The sequence below is a fragment of the Cynoglossus semilaevis genome, chromosome 12 (assembly GCF_000523025.1).
Source record: "Cynoglossus semilaevis isolate Cse_v1.0 chromosome 12, Cse_v1.0, whole genome shotgun sequence".
Lineage (NCBI taxonomy): Eukaryota > Metazoa > Chordata > Actinopteri > Pleuronectiformes > Cynoglossidae > Cynoglossus > Cynoglossus semilaevis.
This window is the reverse complement of record NC_024318.1, coordinates 8,330,036-8,344,988: the sequence shown is the minus strand read 5'-3', so window position 1 is coordinate 8,344,988 and position 14,953 is coordinate 8,330,036. Positions and strand designations below refer to the sequence as shown.

The following is a 14,953-nucleotide window of genomic DNA, read 5'->3' as shown; positions in this document are numbered from 1 at the left end:
TATTGATACACCAGTGAGAACTTGGATGGAAGGAGAAGGAGAAGTGGTGGCTGACGTTTCTGGGGGAACATTTAAAAAAAAAAAAAAAAAAAAAAGAAGCGCTAAATGCTAAAGTTTTCCACCAATTAGAGCTGGAGACACCTCCTGGACCGGAGGTGAAACATCTCCAGGAACTGAAGCCAGTTCTGTTGCTAATATTTGAACTTAATTGCAGACTAACTTCCCAGGATGAATGAGAACCACAGACGACAGAGAGCAGCTGTACAAGCAGCGAGTCGCTGCGGCAAGTAATCGTTTTTTATTGAAAGAAAAAAAATACAGTTTTATTTTGTCAAAAGTGGAAGAACTGCTAAAGTAGCTAATGCTAAATACTGTTAATACTGTAATGTACAATTATGGAGGATGACCTAGAGTTGACAGTGAGGGTCCTGGGGAAGAAATCTGTTTGTAGAGAGTGCCAAGGTCAAAGGTTAATTCATAGAATATTCATTTTTATTCTGTTGTATATACTGTACCAGTCTTCACTGATGGTCAATATTAATAATATATTCAGTTGTGTTTTTTTCCACTGTTCTTGGAGACATGGGGGTCCAGACTGATGCAGTGGTGTGAATACTAGATGGTCTGGACCACTCAGTCCTTCTATCCTAGTGTGGGTTGTGTCAGGATGCAGCCTACTCCTGTGGTGACCCCCAGCAATTAATTTCTTTAATTATTTTTAATGATGTAGATGATGAAGGCAGACCGACTTGTAAGATATTATTACGTATGTATCTGAATAATGTTGGATAAGAGACGATTAATAATATATTTATCCTGTACTGTATGAATTGTACAGTGTATGTATTGGGATATAGGGGCGGGGCGGGGGTCTGTTGGTGGTACAATTTGTTCTGTGAGAGAGAAGGTCCACAGTGAACTATAACGTCTTCCTAAATCGTTTGGTTCTTTTTTAGATCCTTAACGACGTGGTAATAAAGAGTTTGTGCTGCTGAAAGTCGAAGAAATCCTAATGCAGTTTTTCTCTTTACTGTACAGTAAGTGAGGTCGTTAACATGTGTTTGATCTTTGTCCTCATTAATTCTTCTTATTATTCATGATGAGCATTTTTTGTTATGAACTTCTTCTTATTATTCATGATGAGCATTTGTTATGAATCTGATGAACTAATGATATGTTGTTATTCTGGATGCTGTTAAATGTCTATCAGACAGGGTTAACTTCATGTTGTTAAGGAGCTGACACACACACACACACACACACACACACACACACCTACGTCTGCAGGAACCCACTGAGACACAGGCCACACACTGAGACTTGGCCGCAGCCGGTGCTGGTCATACAACCAGGCCACTGGATCTCCAGGATTTCCTTTTGCTTAGAGGCAAAAAATGCATAGGTGCAACGCCTCATTTGCCCTGTGCTTACCAGGGGTGTGTTTGAATAAAACACTCGTTCAGAAAAAAATGTCAAGAATAATAATTCAACCTATTTTTTCAGTGCAGGTATGGAGTTGAGGAGGAGTTTTGGGATGATTAGTCCACAAATTTGAATGTTGTCGCAGTTGACGGACAGTGTTGTTTTGGCGTCAGTATTCATTACCAACAGATGTTTACAAAAGGCAATGTCTGGCTGTGCCTCCTCTCAAATAGATTTACAGTGAATTGGTTTCTAAGATTTAAGATTAAGAGAGTTTTGTTATGGTTTTGTTATTTATTTTTTATAACAAATTAACCACAAGAAGAAGAAAACGGTCGATAAAAACATAATTGACTGTGTTTTATATTCTGGCTGTGTCTCGTGGTGCTAAATGTGTCTGTATGGCAACTGTATAGTTAAATATTACATTGTTTTGGTGCTTGTTGTGCTACCCCCTAGTGGCTACAATGCAATTACAGTTTTTTTTCTGAGATGTGTTTTATATCTCAACTTGTTACATGGCCCTGTTTTTTTTCTTCTTTCTTTAATATACTGTTATTTCTCTACAGCATTTGTGTAAGTGTGTGTGTGTGTGTGTGTGTGTGTGTGTGTCAGCATGTGTGTGTGTGTACACATATCAGACCTGTACAGATCCATCACAGCCTTTTAATAAGGCCACAAATGAGTGATAACATTCCGGCTAATATTAAGGCTTAATTTTAGATCAGAGGAGAGGACGGGGGAGGACGGGGGAGGACGGGGGAGGACGGGGGAGATTAAAGTGATAACTTCTCCAGAACACCGTCTGGACACCTGTGAGGAAAGGTCACTCTGTGACTCACAGGCTTCTCTCTCCTTCCACAATGACTCTCTTTCTTCACTGAACCTTTTTCTACAGGCTCCTGCGCTGATTGTTCTGACTTTCCATGTTTTAAAATTCCGTGTTCTCTGGCTCACGACTCGGCCTCCTCTCCACTTTCTCCACACCCTTCCTGACCTCACATTCCTCGTTCTCCAAACAGGAAAACGGCCGGTGTTTGTCCGAGTCAAGGACACACAGATGAGGGGGGAAGAAATGTCACTTTCTAGTATTGATAGCTCTACATGTTTATTCCTAACATGACAGAATATCAGTTTCCCACTGTCGCTGCTGTTGCGTTCCAGAAATTATTATGACTGGCAGTCAGTTTGGCCGGCGCGGTGCGGTCGTTATGGTGTCGTTTACAGCGCTGTGCCTGGGTGTAATGCATCAAATCCAAAGGCTCTCAGGAGAAGCTCCAGCCATGAAGAAGAAAATCAGGCCTGTGGTCGAGTCAGACGGGGTTTCACTGCTGCTGTCGTGTTTTCTATTAATCTCCCTTATTGAATCATAGAAAGCTGCCGTCGCTCTGTCTATTTCGTATATAAGGCCATCACTGGGCCATTGTTCGGACACAAACCACCATTCACAGTTAAATTCACATCAGTCGTTAGCGTAGCAAAAACATGGGACGTTGTTTCGATTTCTTTGGACTACGTTTTTTTGAAGCTTTTTCAAATTCAATTCAAATTTTAAATGAAGTTTCTTCAGTTATCGTTATCCTAAAAATAAACCTTAAAAAACAAATTTCAAAGCCTTGAAACACAGACAAAGAGAAAAGAAGCATAAAAAATATATTTATAAAATAACATTTTCACAAATTTCTGTGTAAACCAACCAGCTTGATTTAAGGCTGTTTTGTTTCTAACGTTCTTTAAAGATTTTCTCTCACATACATTAACTGTTGGCCTTTGACATCATCTTCTGTCCACTCTCTTTAACCTCCGTGTGATTGACAGCCCTTGTGTTGTGTTTGCCGTCGGACCTTCACCGAGTGCAGCCCACGATACTGCCTTAAAAACACAGTTGAACGTCAGGGGCTGGAACTGTGTGGTTCACCTTAAAAATGTCACTTTTAATCAAATTGTTTAATCACGGACCAGCGTGTTGTGTTTCCTTCTGCTCCTAACGACTGGTTGACAGGGACAAAAACTGAGACATGACCAGCAGTGTTTAACCTCTGACCTCTGGTTGTTCTGGTTGTTTAACCTCTGACCTCTGGTTGTTCTGTTGATTTAGAAGAAGACTGACCACATCGTGTAACGGCATTTTTGTAACTTGTTCTCCACTGAACTAAACCTCCATGTATTTTGATTATTTTTCCACATGGAAGATGAAGTCTACACACAAACAGGCTGCACATCAACACGTACGGTCATCCAGAGTCCCCTTCACACACACACACACACACACACACACACATTTAACATTGTGTGTTCCAGGTTTATTCTCACAGCCACCTACAGTTATTGTTCATTTCTGCAGAGAGAAACACAGCTGGGGCCGTGTGTCAGGGAAATAACATTGGCAGTGACCATGACACACACACACACACACACACAGATATAAAATATTCCTCCTGCAGGACCTTGACTGTCATTGATCCTACCTTTGTCAGCCAGGTTCTGTCCGCGTTCAGGTGCAGAAAAAGTCAGTGTTTGTGTGAACGTTGTTTTTTGTTTTATTTTCTTCAGCTTCGTCCAGTGAAGTCACAGGACACAGAACAGATTAACATGAGTATTAGTTCTGAAGTGACAGACGTTGTGCCGTTACTGTAGAGACTCCGTGTGTTTGTTTGGCTACAGTGAATACAGTCACTACGACACGGGGGGAGTTGAGTTACATGAACCAGAACGGCCGACAGTCATCATCAGTACGTCCAGTTCTTTACAAACTTCAGTGTCAGATTGAACCAGTGCTTCTCAAATAGTGGGGCGGCCCCCCTGGGGTGAAAACAAGCCTCCAGTCACTAGGTGGCAGCAACTCATACAGTGGTTTGTACAGATAAATATATACGTTATCAGGTTCTCAATAGTATTTCAATTCGCACGTGGAATCATTTCTGTCCCCAAGAGGGCGCATGACGGAAAATAGTTGAGAACCACTGGATTAAACCAACACCACAGCAGTTACTGCAGGGAATGACACAATACGTCATCTTTTTTTTTGTCATTTTGAGCAGTGACATCAGGATGAATGTACAGCATTATGAACTTTTTTTTTTCACACGTGCAGGATTATTTTACACTTGTGGATCTTCATGCAAACTGTGATCTTACATACACACACACGTGACCTTCGTGATACATTCAGTCTGATCCAAGAGTGTGATTGGAAACAAAGACATGTCCGTGGTGATCACCACATCTCTGCAGCTGCACCTGTAGGAGTCGCAGAGTCAACGTGACCGGTGAGGATAAGATATCAGCAATAAAAAATAGGCTTAGTCTCAGCAGAAATGGTTGATATTTACAGGTGGTCTACGTTGGCTGAGTCCAGCTCGCTGACAGGCTGATGTCAGGGTCTGTGCTTGGTGCTGTTTCTTGAATGGAATGCATGAACTTTTGGCAAAAAAAAAAAAAAAAGACATTGGAAATGTAACATTGACCTCAGAATATGAACGAAGGGAAGTTCATGAAACACACACACACACACGTGTGTCCGTACGGAGACCTGACTCTGGAGGACTCTGCTGCTCCGTGTGGTTTCCCTCCAGTACAGTCGCTCTGCCTGTACAGTATTAACTGTGTTGAAGCTTCTGAAAAGGGGATTTTTCTTTAGTGGAGAATTGAAGCTGTTGTCGATTTCAATCAGTTTCAAACTGTGTTTTCACGTCTGAGTAATTCTTTATAGCAGAGTATTTATTAAATAAATAAATAAAAACTAGTCTCAGAAAATATGTGGCAGTTTGGCAATAATGACTTTCATTGTGTCACATTAAAACTTCCTGCTTTATTTCTAACCAAACTGATCACAGTGAAGGAAGGCACAGTAATGACTTCAGGCCAAATAGGCAGATGAGACTGTGTTTAGGAGGTGGAGTGGGTTGGTTGTTGGTTTAACTCCTGGCTCTGGGAGACTGTGTGACCTTAGAACAAGAACCTTTAGTCGTCGACAGTTTTTCGCAAATTTAACACCATTAGAATAAAGGAACCTTTTCATCGACTTCAATACAAACTTCTGTAGACGTTATAGTAAAACAGTGGTATAGAAACATGTGGTGTAAAGTTTTCTCATAACAATTGAATTAGAAAGTGCCTGGAAAGAAGATTGTTCATGTTGCATTGTACTGATAATTATATTTTGAGCACATTTGAAGGCAAAAATACACTTTAAATGACTTGTCGCATTAGATTTTGGTCTTTTTTAGTGTGACCACTTCACTTGGTGTTGGATTATACAACATGTCGTTTCGCTTATTAATAATGACAAGGAGCTTAACCTGGTAAAAACTGACCAGAGTTGTCACCAAAACACTGGGTTTGATTTATGTCCAAATATTATTGTTCATGTAATCATCTCAAATCTGTGAACCCACTAACTCCTCATCGTCATTAGCATCTGCTGCATAACCACGTTTCTGAAACATCCTGTAGAAACATCTCTCTCTTCTTAATCCTTAATTAATTTCATACAGTCTGTATCTACAATCTGCATACAATTTATATATCAATTAGCGTAGATTAAAGTTGCCTTGACAGCTGCGTCGTAAAAAATATATTTAAGGTTTTTTTTTTTAAATTGTTATAAAGAAACAACACCGTGTCCTTGTTATCGTCACTAATTTCACGTTCACTTTGACTCTGATTAATTAGGCATGAGCAGTAAAGATTAATTGAACACGGTGTCACGACAATTAATGTCAACAACATTAAATATCATTGTTAGCTGTTGCTCAGTTTATGATCGCCCCATAAATGATGGTGGGTTGAAGTAAACTGCTGTGCTTGTACAGTATACACAAAACACTGGTACACAAATGTCTCTCTGATGTTTCATTTCTTTCATACAAAAAACAAACAAACAAAAAAACTATCCTTCCATCAGCTACTACTACAGATGCTGTGGCTCGTGTTTCTTTTAGACCTCTCATACCTGCCGGACCCCGACGCACAGAGACCTGCTGTTTCTCAGCGTATCAGTGAGCCCAGATTAGGAATGAGAAAGACGTAGCTGAGATTAACGTCGCGACGCGGTGCAGATACACGTGGAGCCTCAGCGTTCGTCGGTGATGAACGTGGACGGTGGAGCCAGTTCTCTTCACGCACCGCGGCTCCACCTATTGACTTGGCTTTAGTTCAGGTCCTTTCGAGACTAGTGCCAGGTGATGACGTGAGGGCGTCTGCGGGCGTGACATTGTCAGGTCGAGGCGTCAGAGATCCCAGCGAGCATGCTCCCTTTTATGTCTCTCTACAGTCCAGCAGGGGGCTGGGAGCCCAGTGTGGAGGAGGGATGGAGACTGTGATGACTGATACTCTAGTAGGAAGATAGCGTACATCCACGGAGGAGCACAGGAAGTAGACGTGTCAGTGAAGAGAGTTTGTTTTTGTGTTGTTTTTTTTAATTTTTCAGTAAGATTCTGTACATTCCTGTTCCACAGTGGACACAGTTAGGAGCCGGGGAGGACGGTCGCTGATGGCTAAAGAAGTCCATTAGGGAGACGAGTACAGACCAGTGGGAGCACAGAGACGGGAAGTAACCAGAAATATAGGCCTGACCACTTGTGTCCTCCAGAGGACTGCACCCCTCCAAAGTACGCCACCTGAGCTGCAGACAGTGAGACACAGAAGACAGAGACAGTCAGACAGTACTTTGTCCACTCCTTTTTCTTTCTGTCTGGTTCAGGACCTGCTGTTGTCCTATGGTTGATAGTTGTGAGTTTGCTGTGTATTCCATTGAACTGTATGACCTTAGAGAACAGTGATGGCTTTACCTAAAAACATTAATGTGGTACAGAAATAACTATGAAAATAGATATAAACAATTAACTGTGTGAAAAAGCCCTCTAGTGGTAATAACGATATTTACAATGAGATCATGATGGTTTGTCATCATTAGACAATCTGTCCTCAGTTAATGGACTGGGTCTGTTTAGTCCCACAGGTCTTCTGTCTTCTGTGATGTTAACTCATGACGACATCACGTCATAAAGCTTGGAATCACCCTGATCCACTTACCCACACAGGCCGACCCATCGTCGCTGGGTTCAAAGCCCTGGTTGCATCTCTTCCTGGCTCGGCACTTATAGCTGCCGTAGGTGTTGGTGCAGACAGGACGGTCAGAGGGGCAAACAGAGGGGAACTGGGTACACTCATCCTGATCTGTGGGAGGGGACGGGAGGAGGAGTCGGGGGAGGGTCAGGGTGGGGGTGACAAACACTGCTTTTCAAACTGGGACTGAACAGTCGACAGGGTAATAGATATAAGAGACAACTCACCTGTGCAGCGGCCGTTCTCATTCAGCGCAAACCCATGACCACACTGTGAGGAGGTGACACAACGACAAATGTTGTTGAATAGTACACATACACATACTGTACTGTAGTACATGGTTTAATCAGTGTAATCAAGTGTTGGGTGCAGTACTCTGTTTGATACTTTTGAGTAAATATTGACAGTGAAGGTAGTGATGTTGATGATTGGACAGTTTAACCCTTCATGATCCAACCAACTTTATATACATAATACTGCATAGTGAAAGCCCACTGCATAGTATTAGCAGTAGTATTAGCCTCCGTATACTTTTATTCATCGTGGGGAAAATTTAAAAACCAGCCAAGTATTAGAAGTCTAGCTCTTCATCACTTGACTGTGCAGCCACTGTTAAATACAATATTGCATTTTAATGCAGTGTGTGTAGTTTAAGCATAACCAGACTGTCCTGAAGGGGGGGCTAAAAATAAATGTCCTATTTTGGTCAGCCATTACGTTACATAGTATATCGAAGATCTCGACCTTCAGATTTAAATCACCTCTAAAAACCAATCACAGCTTTACCTCTATTTCCACAGTGGGGGTGAACTCCTCCTCGTCTCTGGGGTAGTGTATTTCCAGCACAGAGTTCATCTCTGACGGCTCCAGGGGTCGAGCCACCGAGTGACCGTCTGGCCAGTAAACCTCCACGTTTGTGGCCACGTCTTTGCCTGTCCAAGACAGAAATCTGTGATTGTGATGCGAGTCAAAACACCAATTGAAAAACCTGAATTCCAGGTGACCACACGTGGGTTTGTGACCCCAAGATTGGAAAACAGTGGTCTGAACATATTTGCTTATGCTAGTTTGCTGAAATCGAGTTCTCTGTTCCAGTAGAATAATAACTGTACTTGTAGTTTGGACCAGTTATGGTCCTAGTGTTAAGAGGATTTGCGGGTTTGAATCCCGTCTTGGCTGGTTGTTTTGTGATTACCTCTGTGACATCACTGCTCCCCATGACTGTGTTGATGGATTAGAAGTTGAGGTCAAAGGTCATTGTCTGTATATGAACGGTGACAGTAAAGGTGATTCTTCAAGTCCACTTAAACATTTGTACTTGTGCTCGCGTTAGCATAAAGAGCTAATTCTGTTCACTGTACAGCGCTGGTCTGGACCAGAAACAAAGATGTCTCTCACATCAGGTCCATTAACTGTCTCCACCGGCCACAGACTGGACTCCTCTCCACAGGACCTCTGCTGCCCTTAATTAAAGTGGCATTTCTCAATGTAAACAGATCTGCTGCCGCTCGGCCGCTCACAGTGGATCCACTGAGCAGGTGTTCAGCCTGAGAGCCCCAGATTATTCACCTGCTCTCTGCCTTCAAACACTCGCTCCTCTCTAACCCCAGGGAGGGGCAGGAGGGAGGAAGGGTGGGGGGGGTTCACAGGGCCACTCAAAGTGACGCAGTTTGGAGGTCGGCTCAGCTTTGACGCTGCAGTCTGTGGAAAGTTTGCCCCTCAGAATGTGTTATGAGTAACCAGGCAGTAAAAGTGAGGGCCTCTGCTGCAGATCACTGCTGAACGGCCTCAGTGAGCAGAGCCAGGGAGAAGTGGTGGGTGGGCTGTAGGTGGTCTGGATGGCCACCAGCAGACTGTCCAGGGAGGGCAAATCAGGCAGGTGTCCAGCTGCAGCACCTGCCCCCCAAACCTCCCATGTTTCCCCTTCCTCCATGTCCAACCTGCTCCTTCACTCAGATATCTTACCCTCCCCTGGGTGTCCAATCAGGACGATGGCTGTAAAATGATGTTCGCCAGAAATGTCTTTTTTTTATCATTGTTTCTTTGTTCTCCACCAGACAGTGGTTCAGATGTGAAAATATTTGAAATAAGACACTGTTATTTTGGCTATGGATCAATGAAAACAACTTTCTCTCACATTTCTGATGTAAGAACACACACAGTAAGAGATTTCAACAGTGGTGCTGGTCCTGAGGAGGTAGTTACCAAGGCCAAAGTGTGCGACAGGCTCCATCTCACACAGGTATCCTGAGCCACCGTCGATGATCCGTGTGTGTGGGCCCGTCTTTTTTGTGTACACCACCACTTTGGCTCCCCTGGCAAAGGCACCGAATTTGGTCCGAGGAATCACTCGCAGCCACGAGTTAGTGGAGCCCTGTGGGACACAGACAGGAATGAGGGGGCGGTGGGTTTCAGCTGAGCTGAGACGTCCAACTCCGGGTGTCACATGTCCTAAAAACACTCACCTGATTGACTTTGTAGACAGAGAGCGGTTGTGCTGCACTCTCACCGTGAGACACCAACAGTTCCAGGCGGCCGTCGCCGTCAAAGTCCGTGGCGACGGCCCCTGGAGATCCATCACAGTAATAAAGCAGCGTACATATCAATTATCCACCTCGTAAAGGGGGGTGGGGGGGGGGGGGGGGGGGGGGCATGGACACTGTGCATCATGAAGGTAATTGTGTGGAACAAGTCATTTCTACTGGCTGACGCGGTAGATGTACTCAGAGCACACTTGGAGCTCTGGCGCCATCTAACGGTGAGGTCTGGGAATGCCAGGTGTCAGGCTTTTTTTTTTTTTTTTTTTTTTTCTCGTACCATGGTTCTGTGTTCCACTCACCTGTTCCTCTGCCTTCAGGTTCAGATGCATCTCCGATATTTAGCTCTTCTATCTGTGGATCTCCATGTTCTCTCCTGCTCACCCTGAACACCACAGCAGCACAGCAGTGTGAACACGTCTATTTTAACATTTACATCAGCACATGCCTCGATTATAACAAGGCCAACATGTAACTGAAATTAAAAAAATGATTTAGACGTTGATTAGTTAAAAGGCTAAAAAGTATAAAAATACTGCATATATGTTTATATATATTTATAAGTAACACTTGCTAATTTTGTACAATGAGCACAGTAAACATTAAATAGTAACATTTATTTTAGATTTGTTATTAGAATACAACCAGGGCACTAACTTTCTTCTTCTTTCTTTTTTTTTTTTTCAATTCACAATCTTCCTCTATTTCTTAAGATTTTCCAAGTAATCAATGTTGGCAAATGAGCACTTACTTACTTTGTGGAAACTAATTAAGAACAGTCTGGGCTGCTAACTAATTACATTCATCCAGTCTTTTGGACATTTACATTTATTGGATTAGAAGGAAATCCCCATTAACTTAACGAAGAAAAAAAGCCCAGGAAGTCAGAGGTGAAATATACTTTTCTGTTTGTATTAATTCTATAGGTCCCTTAACTTAACGAAGAAAAAAAGCCCAGGATATTTGTATTAATTCTTCAGGTCCCAAATTCCACCATATTCTGTTTCTTTCGCTCTGTGATGTTCTTTATAACAGTGTACATTTAAAATGATGAATTTTCAGCTCCAAATATATCAGATTACTATTAAGTGTATTTTTTTTTTTTTGTGATGTTTTTGTCATTGCTGCTTTTTTATTCTCTTGCTACAGTGTCGTAGTACACAGGGTTGTGTGGTTGAACGCTGCTGCTGTGACTTTGAAATTCCGCAGTGTAGTAACAGTACCGACAAAGCACTTTACATCCAACATCACATAAGTTATAATTTCATTTCACAGTGCACTAATGTGCTGATCCTGGCTGTTCAAGTCCACAGCTCAGCTTAATATTGATTAGGTGTATTAAATTAATTAGCTCGGGAACAAAGTTAAAGCTCTTTTTTTTTTCCCCAGTGCTAGAGAGCAGAGTTAAATTAGCTGATTAATCTTTATATAAGACAATGGCTCAGCCTTGAGCTGTGGAGCAGTGACCCCTGTCAGAGCAGCCGAGTGTCCAGAAAAACAAAAGAGTGTCCCGCAGTGATAGTCAGGAATGTTGGGTCGGAGCTCACGCTGAGATGCGTCCAGATTTCTTCAGCCTCTGTGATGAGGGAGGTAGAGCCAGATCAGATGGCCGTTCAGGCAGGACGAGTTTATTCCACTGTTAAGTCTTTACACTTGATACGTATCGTATATTGCATTTTGAATGTTGAGCTCATTAATATTATCTGGAGAGGAAGCCAAACCGTGATCCAAGAGAGGAGACCTAAAACTGTCTTAATGAAAGACTCATTCATGTGTGGAGGAGGAGGCGGGATGCCAGGCGAGATAAGTTTCCTCGGCTGGGATTTTTTAAATTCTTCTCAGCTTCGAAGCCTTGTTTTAGAATATTAAATCACCAGGTGAGAATAGTCTATTAAGCCTCGTCATTAAAGGGCTATTAAAATGACTGCCGTACTCGCACGACATGTGTGTGTTTTAGTGTGTGTGGCCGTGTTGGATTACTGTGAGTACCTGAAGAGCCTATTGGCAGAGGGCCCCCTGTAGGCGATGTTGTTGAAGAACACCTCCAGCTCGTTGTCGTTGTCAAAGTCCGCGGCGATGACGGTGCGGACGGGAGACGGCATGGCAAACTTCTGAGAAGCTATGTCCTAAACAGGAAGAAATAAGAACGCTGGTTATTTTCCCAGAGCAGATGAGACTTGATGTCCAACTGAATTTAAATCTGAAAAAATCCCTAAATATATTTAAACACATTTAATTCCTTTTTATGGTTTTAATTTAATTAATTAAATTATTGATGTTATTTATGTATTTGTTTTGTATTGTCAGCACTCTGTATTCAATTTTATGTGCTTTATACATTGAAGTCAGCACTCTGTATTCAATTTTATGTGTGCTTTATGCATTTAATTAAATTGGATTAGATTAGATTAAACTAGATTGGTTTGGTTTGGACAGGATTGGATTAAACTTGATTTGCTTGGATGAGACGAGATAAGATTGGATCAAATTTAATTCTAGTCTCCTTTAATATTATGAGATATATTTAGTAAATATATACTAAAATATATTTAGTATTCAAATGTGTAATACAGTCTTTTATTTTACTCACATTGTTTAAAAACTAAAAAACTGTCAGTTTCTTTGCACGAAGTCTGTTACTACAACAGGAACAGGCAGAAAATCCTTTGACTTTAAAACTGCAGCAGTCAGCAACACTGGGCGACTGCCCCACTTCCACTATCATTTCCAGCTCCTGTTTCAAATTATTAATTATTTTTTAATGGGTGGTCTGAGCCAACGAGTTAAAAAAAACAGCTTTCCTAAGCTGGAGAATGAGGTCACAAGTTCAGTGCTGTTGTCCATCAATAATCAATGTCCAGTCCTTGGGTCGGACACTGTCATATGTTTAGTCCCTTACTGTATAGGTCACCCTGGGAAATAGATTTGTCCGACGCGCAGAGGTAACAACAATGGCCTCTTTTAAATGATCTGGCACCTGAAAAGCGGACGGCAAACCTCCAGCCCAAAAAGTCTCCTCAGCAGAGGAGTTTTTTTGCATGAGAAAGTAACGGATATCTCCTCGCTTCAGTGACACGGTGATAAGTCGGGAAGAGTTATAGAGCAGCCCTTCACTCCCTCCAGTATTTACTCCCTGTTTTAATTATAAGGCTCATAAAGCTGCAGGGGAGGGGGCGGCCCACTGTGACCTTCTGTTTCTCAGGTGAAGGAGAGGGAATGGCCGAATAAAGCCATGAGGGGGGGAGAACGGAGCCGTTATACATTTACAACATTATTTCGTGGATAGATAGATGTGCCGCCGGAGAAAAGGTGGCAAATAAATATTAGAGTGTGGGAACATGACAGCTGCAGGAAAAACATGAGAAAACTTCAAAATTAATAGTGTTTTTTTTTTATTTATTTATGTCTATACATTGGTAAGAATGGAATATTTAAACTTTTCACCAAAAGTGAATATAGTTCAGAAATTTTCATATACAGTATATATATAAAATATATATACATATATTTTGTCTCTCTATGTATTTAAATATATAATATATATAAATACATATATACATATTGTTATACACTGGTGTGTATATGTATTGTTCTTTGTGTGTGTATATAAATTCATACATTTATATATTTATATATGTTTATATATATTCTATATACTTATTTTACTTTTTTCTTCATATATATTTATATATGTATATATATGTGTAAATGCCCGTTTGTGATTATAATATTTCTAAACACATACTCAAAGGAAATATACATAAAACACTTTAAATGTTTAAACCTGAGATTTATATAAAGTTAATAATTTGAGGCAGACATTTGTGACAAAACAAAAACAAAATGTTCCTAATGTTGATGTAAAGGTGTGTTTGTGCATGTGTGCATGTGTGGAGACCTTTCCAGAGGGAAACCTCGGCAGTAGATTTTAATTAAAGCACAAACAGGCCTAATCGGCACTTTTCACCACCCGGCCGAGCTGCTGTTTCAGCCCAATTTAATTAGCAGTTTACTGGAGTGATACAACAGCTTCATTATGCATGCCAAAGGTCAATACAGGCTCACAGGAGTGTCAGCTGCTGTGTGTGTGTGTGTGTGTGTGTGTGTGGAGGGGGACGGAGGGGGGGACGGGTCTTAAATGTGTTGTGGGCTTGTGATTTAACAATCTTCGTTTAAAAAACATTGGCTGCTTAATTCAATTTGTCTTTGGTGCGTTTGAGCGCGCGCACGTGCTTAGGTGGACTATACGTGTGTGTGTGTGTGTGTGTGTAAGAGTGGTTGTGTCACACTTGTGTGTGTGTGTGTGTGTAAGTGTAAGAGTGGTTGTGTCACACCGAGTGGGATTGTCTCTGGGCTAACCATCAGACATTAACCTCTCCTTTGACCCCTGTAAAGATGTCTCACGAGACATTTATCTCTTTGGTAAAAGATGCGGCTGCAGGTCCTGACGCGTAGATCATGAAGCAAAAAAAACCTCCACAGATTTACAGAGCGCACTTAAAGGTGGTCTCTGTTGATGCTGCTCCTAACCGCACCGCACCACTCCACGACACGTGTGCTGTCCCACAGCGATTGACTAGAGGACTGTTGATTTAGTAAATCAACCTCTGCCCCCAAACCCACCGACTGACGCTGACGCCCTGGTGGTCTGTCAACGTTGATGTCTGAATCACAGTGGATGTGAATGCATTTGTAATGACTCAGTCATTTCCATTTATCAGGTTGTGTAGAGCTGAAGACACAGCATGTAGAGATTTTATAAGAAAACACATGCTTTAAAATAGTTGTAATGTTTCTGGGCCTCACTGTTTACCATGTACAAATAGACACAGTAGGTGGCGGTAGTGTACCCCAAATTATGTTGCTGTTGGGGGAGGGACAGGATCAGCTCAGCACTGAGGCACAGAGGAAACAGAAACTGTTCA

General features: G+C 41.9%; 2 protein-coding genes across 2 annotated transcripts in view; one reads left to right on the top strand and one right to left on the bottom strand.

Moving 5' to 3' along the window:
- The window catches only part of golga7bb (golgin A7 family, member Bb), a 29,227-nt gene that overhangs the window by 13,427 nt on the left and 847 nt on the right, over window positions 1–14,953 (top strand). The gene's annotated exons all lie outside the window — the stretch shown is intronic.
- Window positions 3,724–14,953, bottom strand: part of crtac1b (cartilage acidic protein 1b) — a 24,321-nt gene continuing 13,091 nt past the window's right edge. Inside the window, exons 8-15 of the mRNA XM_008321923.3 lie at window positions 12,018–12,154; window positions 10,331–10,413; window positions 9,957–10,057; window positions 9,697–9,865; window positions 8,278–8,423; window positions 7,719–7,761; window positions 7,459–7,602; window positions 3,724–7,048 (exon numbers count right to left, since the gene is read on the bottom strand). Coding sequence (XP_008320145.2) covers window positions 6,921–7,048; window positions 7,459–7,602; window positions 7,719–7,761; window positions 8,278–8,423; window positions 9,697–9,865; window positions 9,957–10,057; window positions 10,331–10,413; window positions 12,018–12,154 — 951 coding nt within the window. The 3' untranslated portion in view covers window positions 3,724–6,920. The remainder of the gene's footprint in view (window positions 7,049–7,458; window positions 7,603–7,718; window positions 7,762–8,277; window positions 8,424–9,696; window positions 9,866–9,956; window positions 10,058–10,330; window positions 10,414–12,017; window positions 12,155–14,953) is intronic.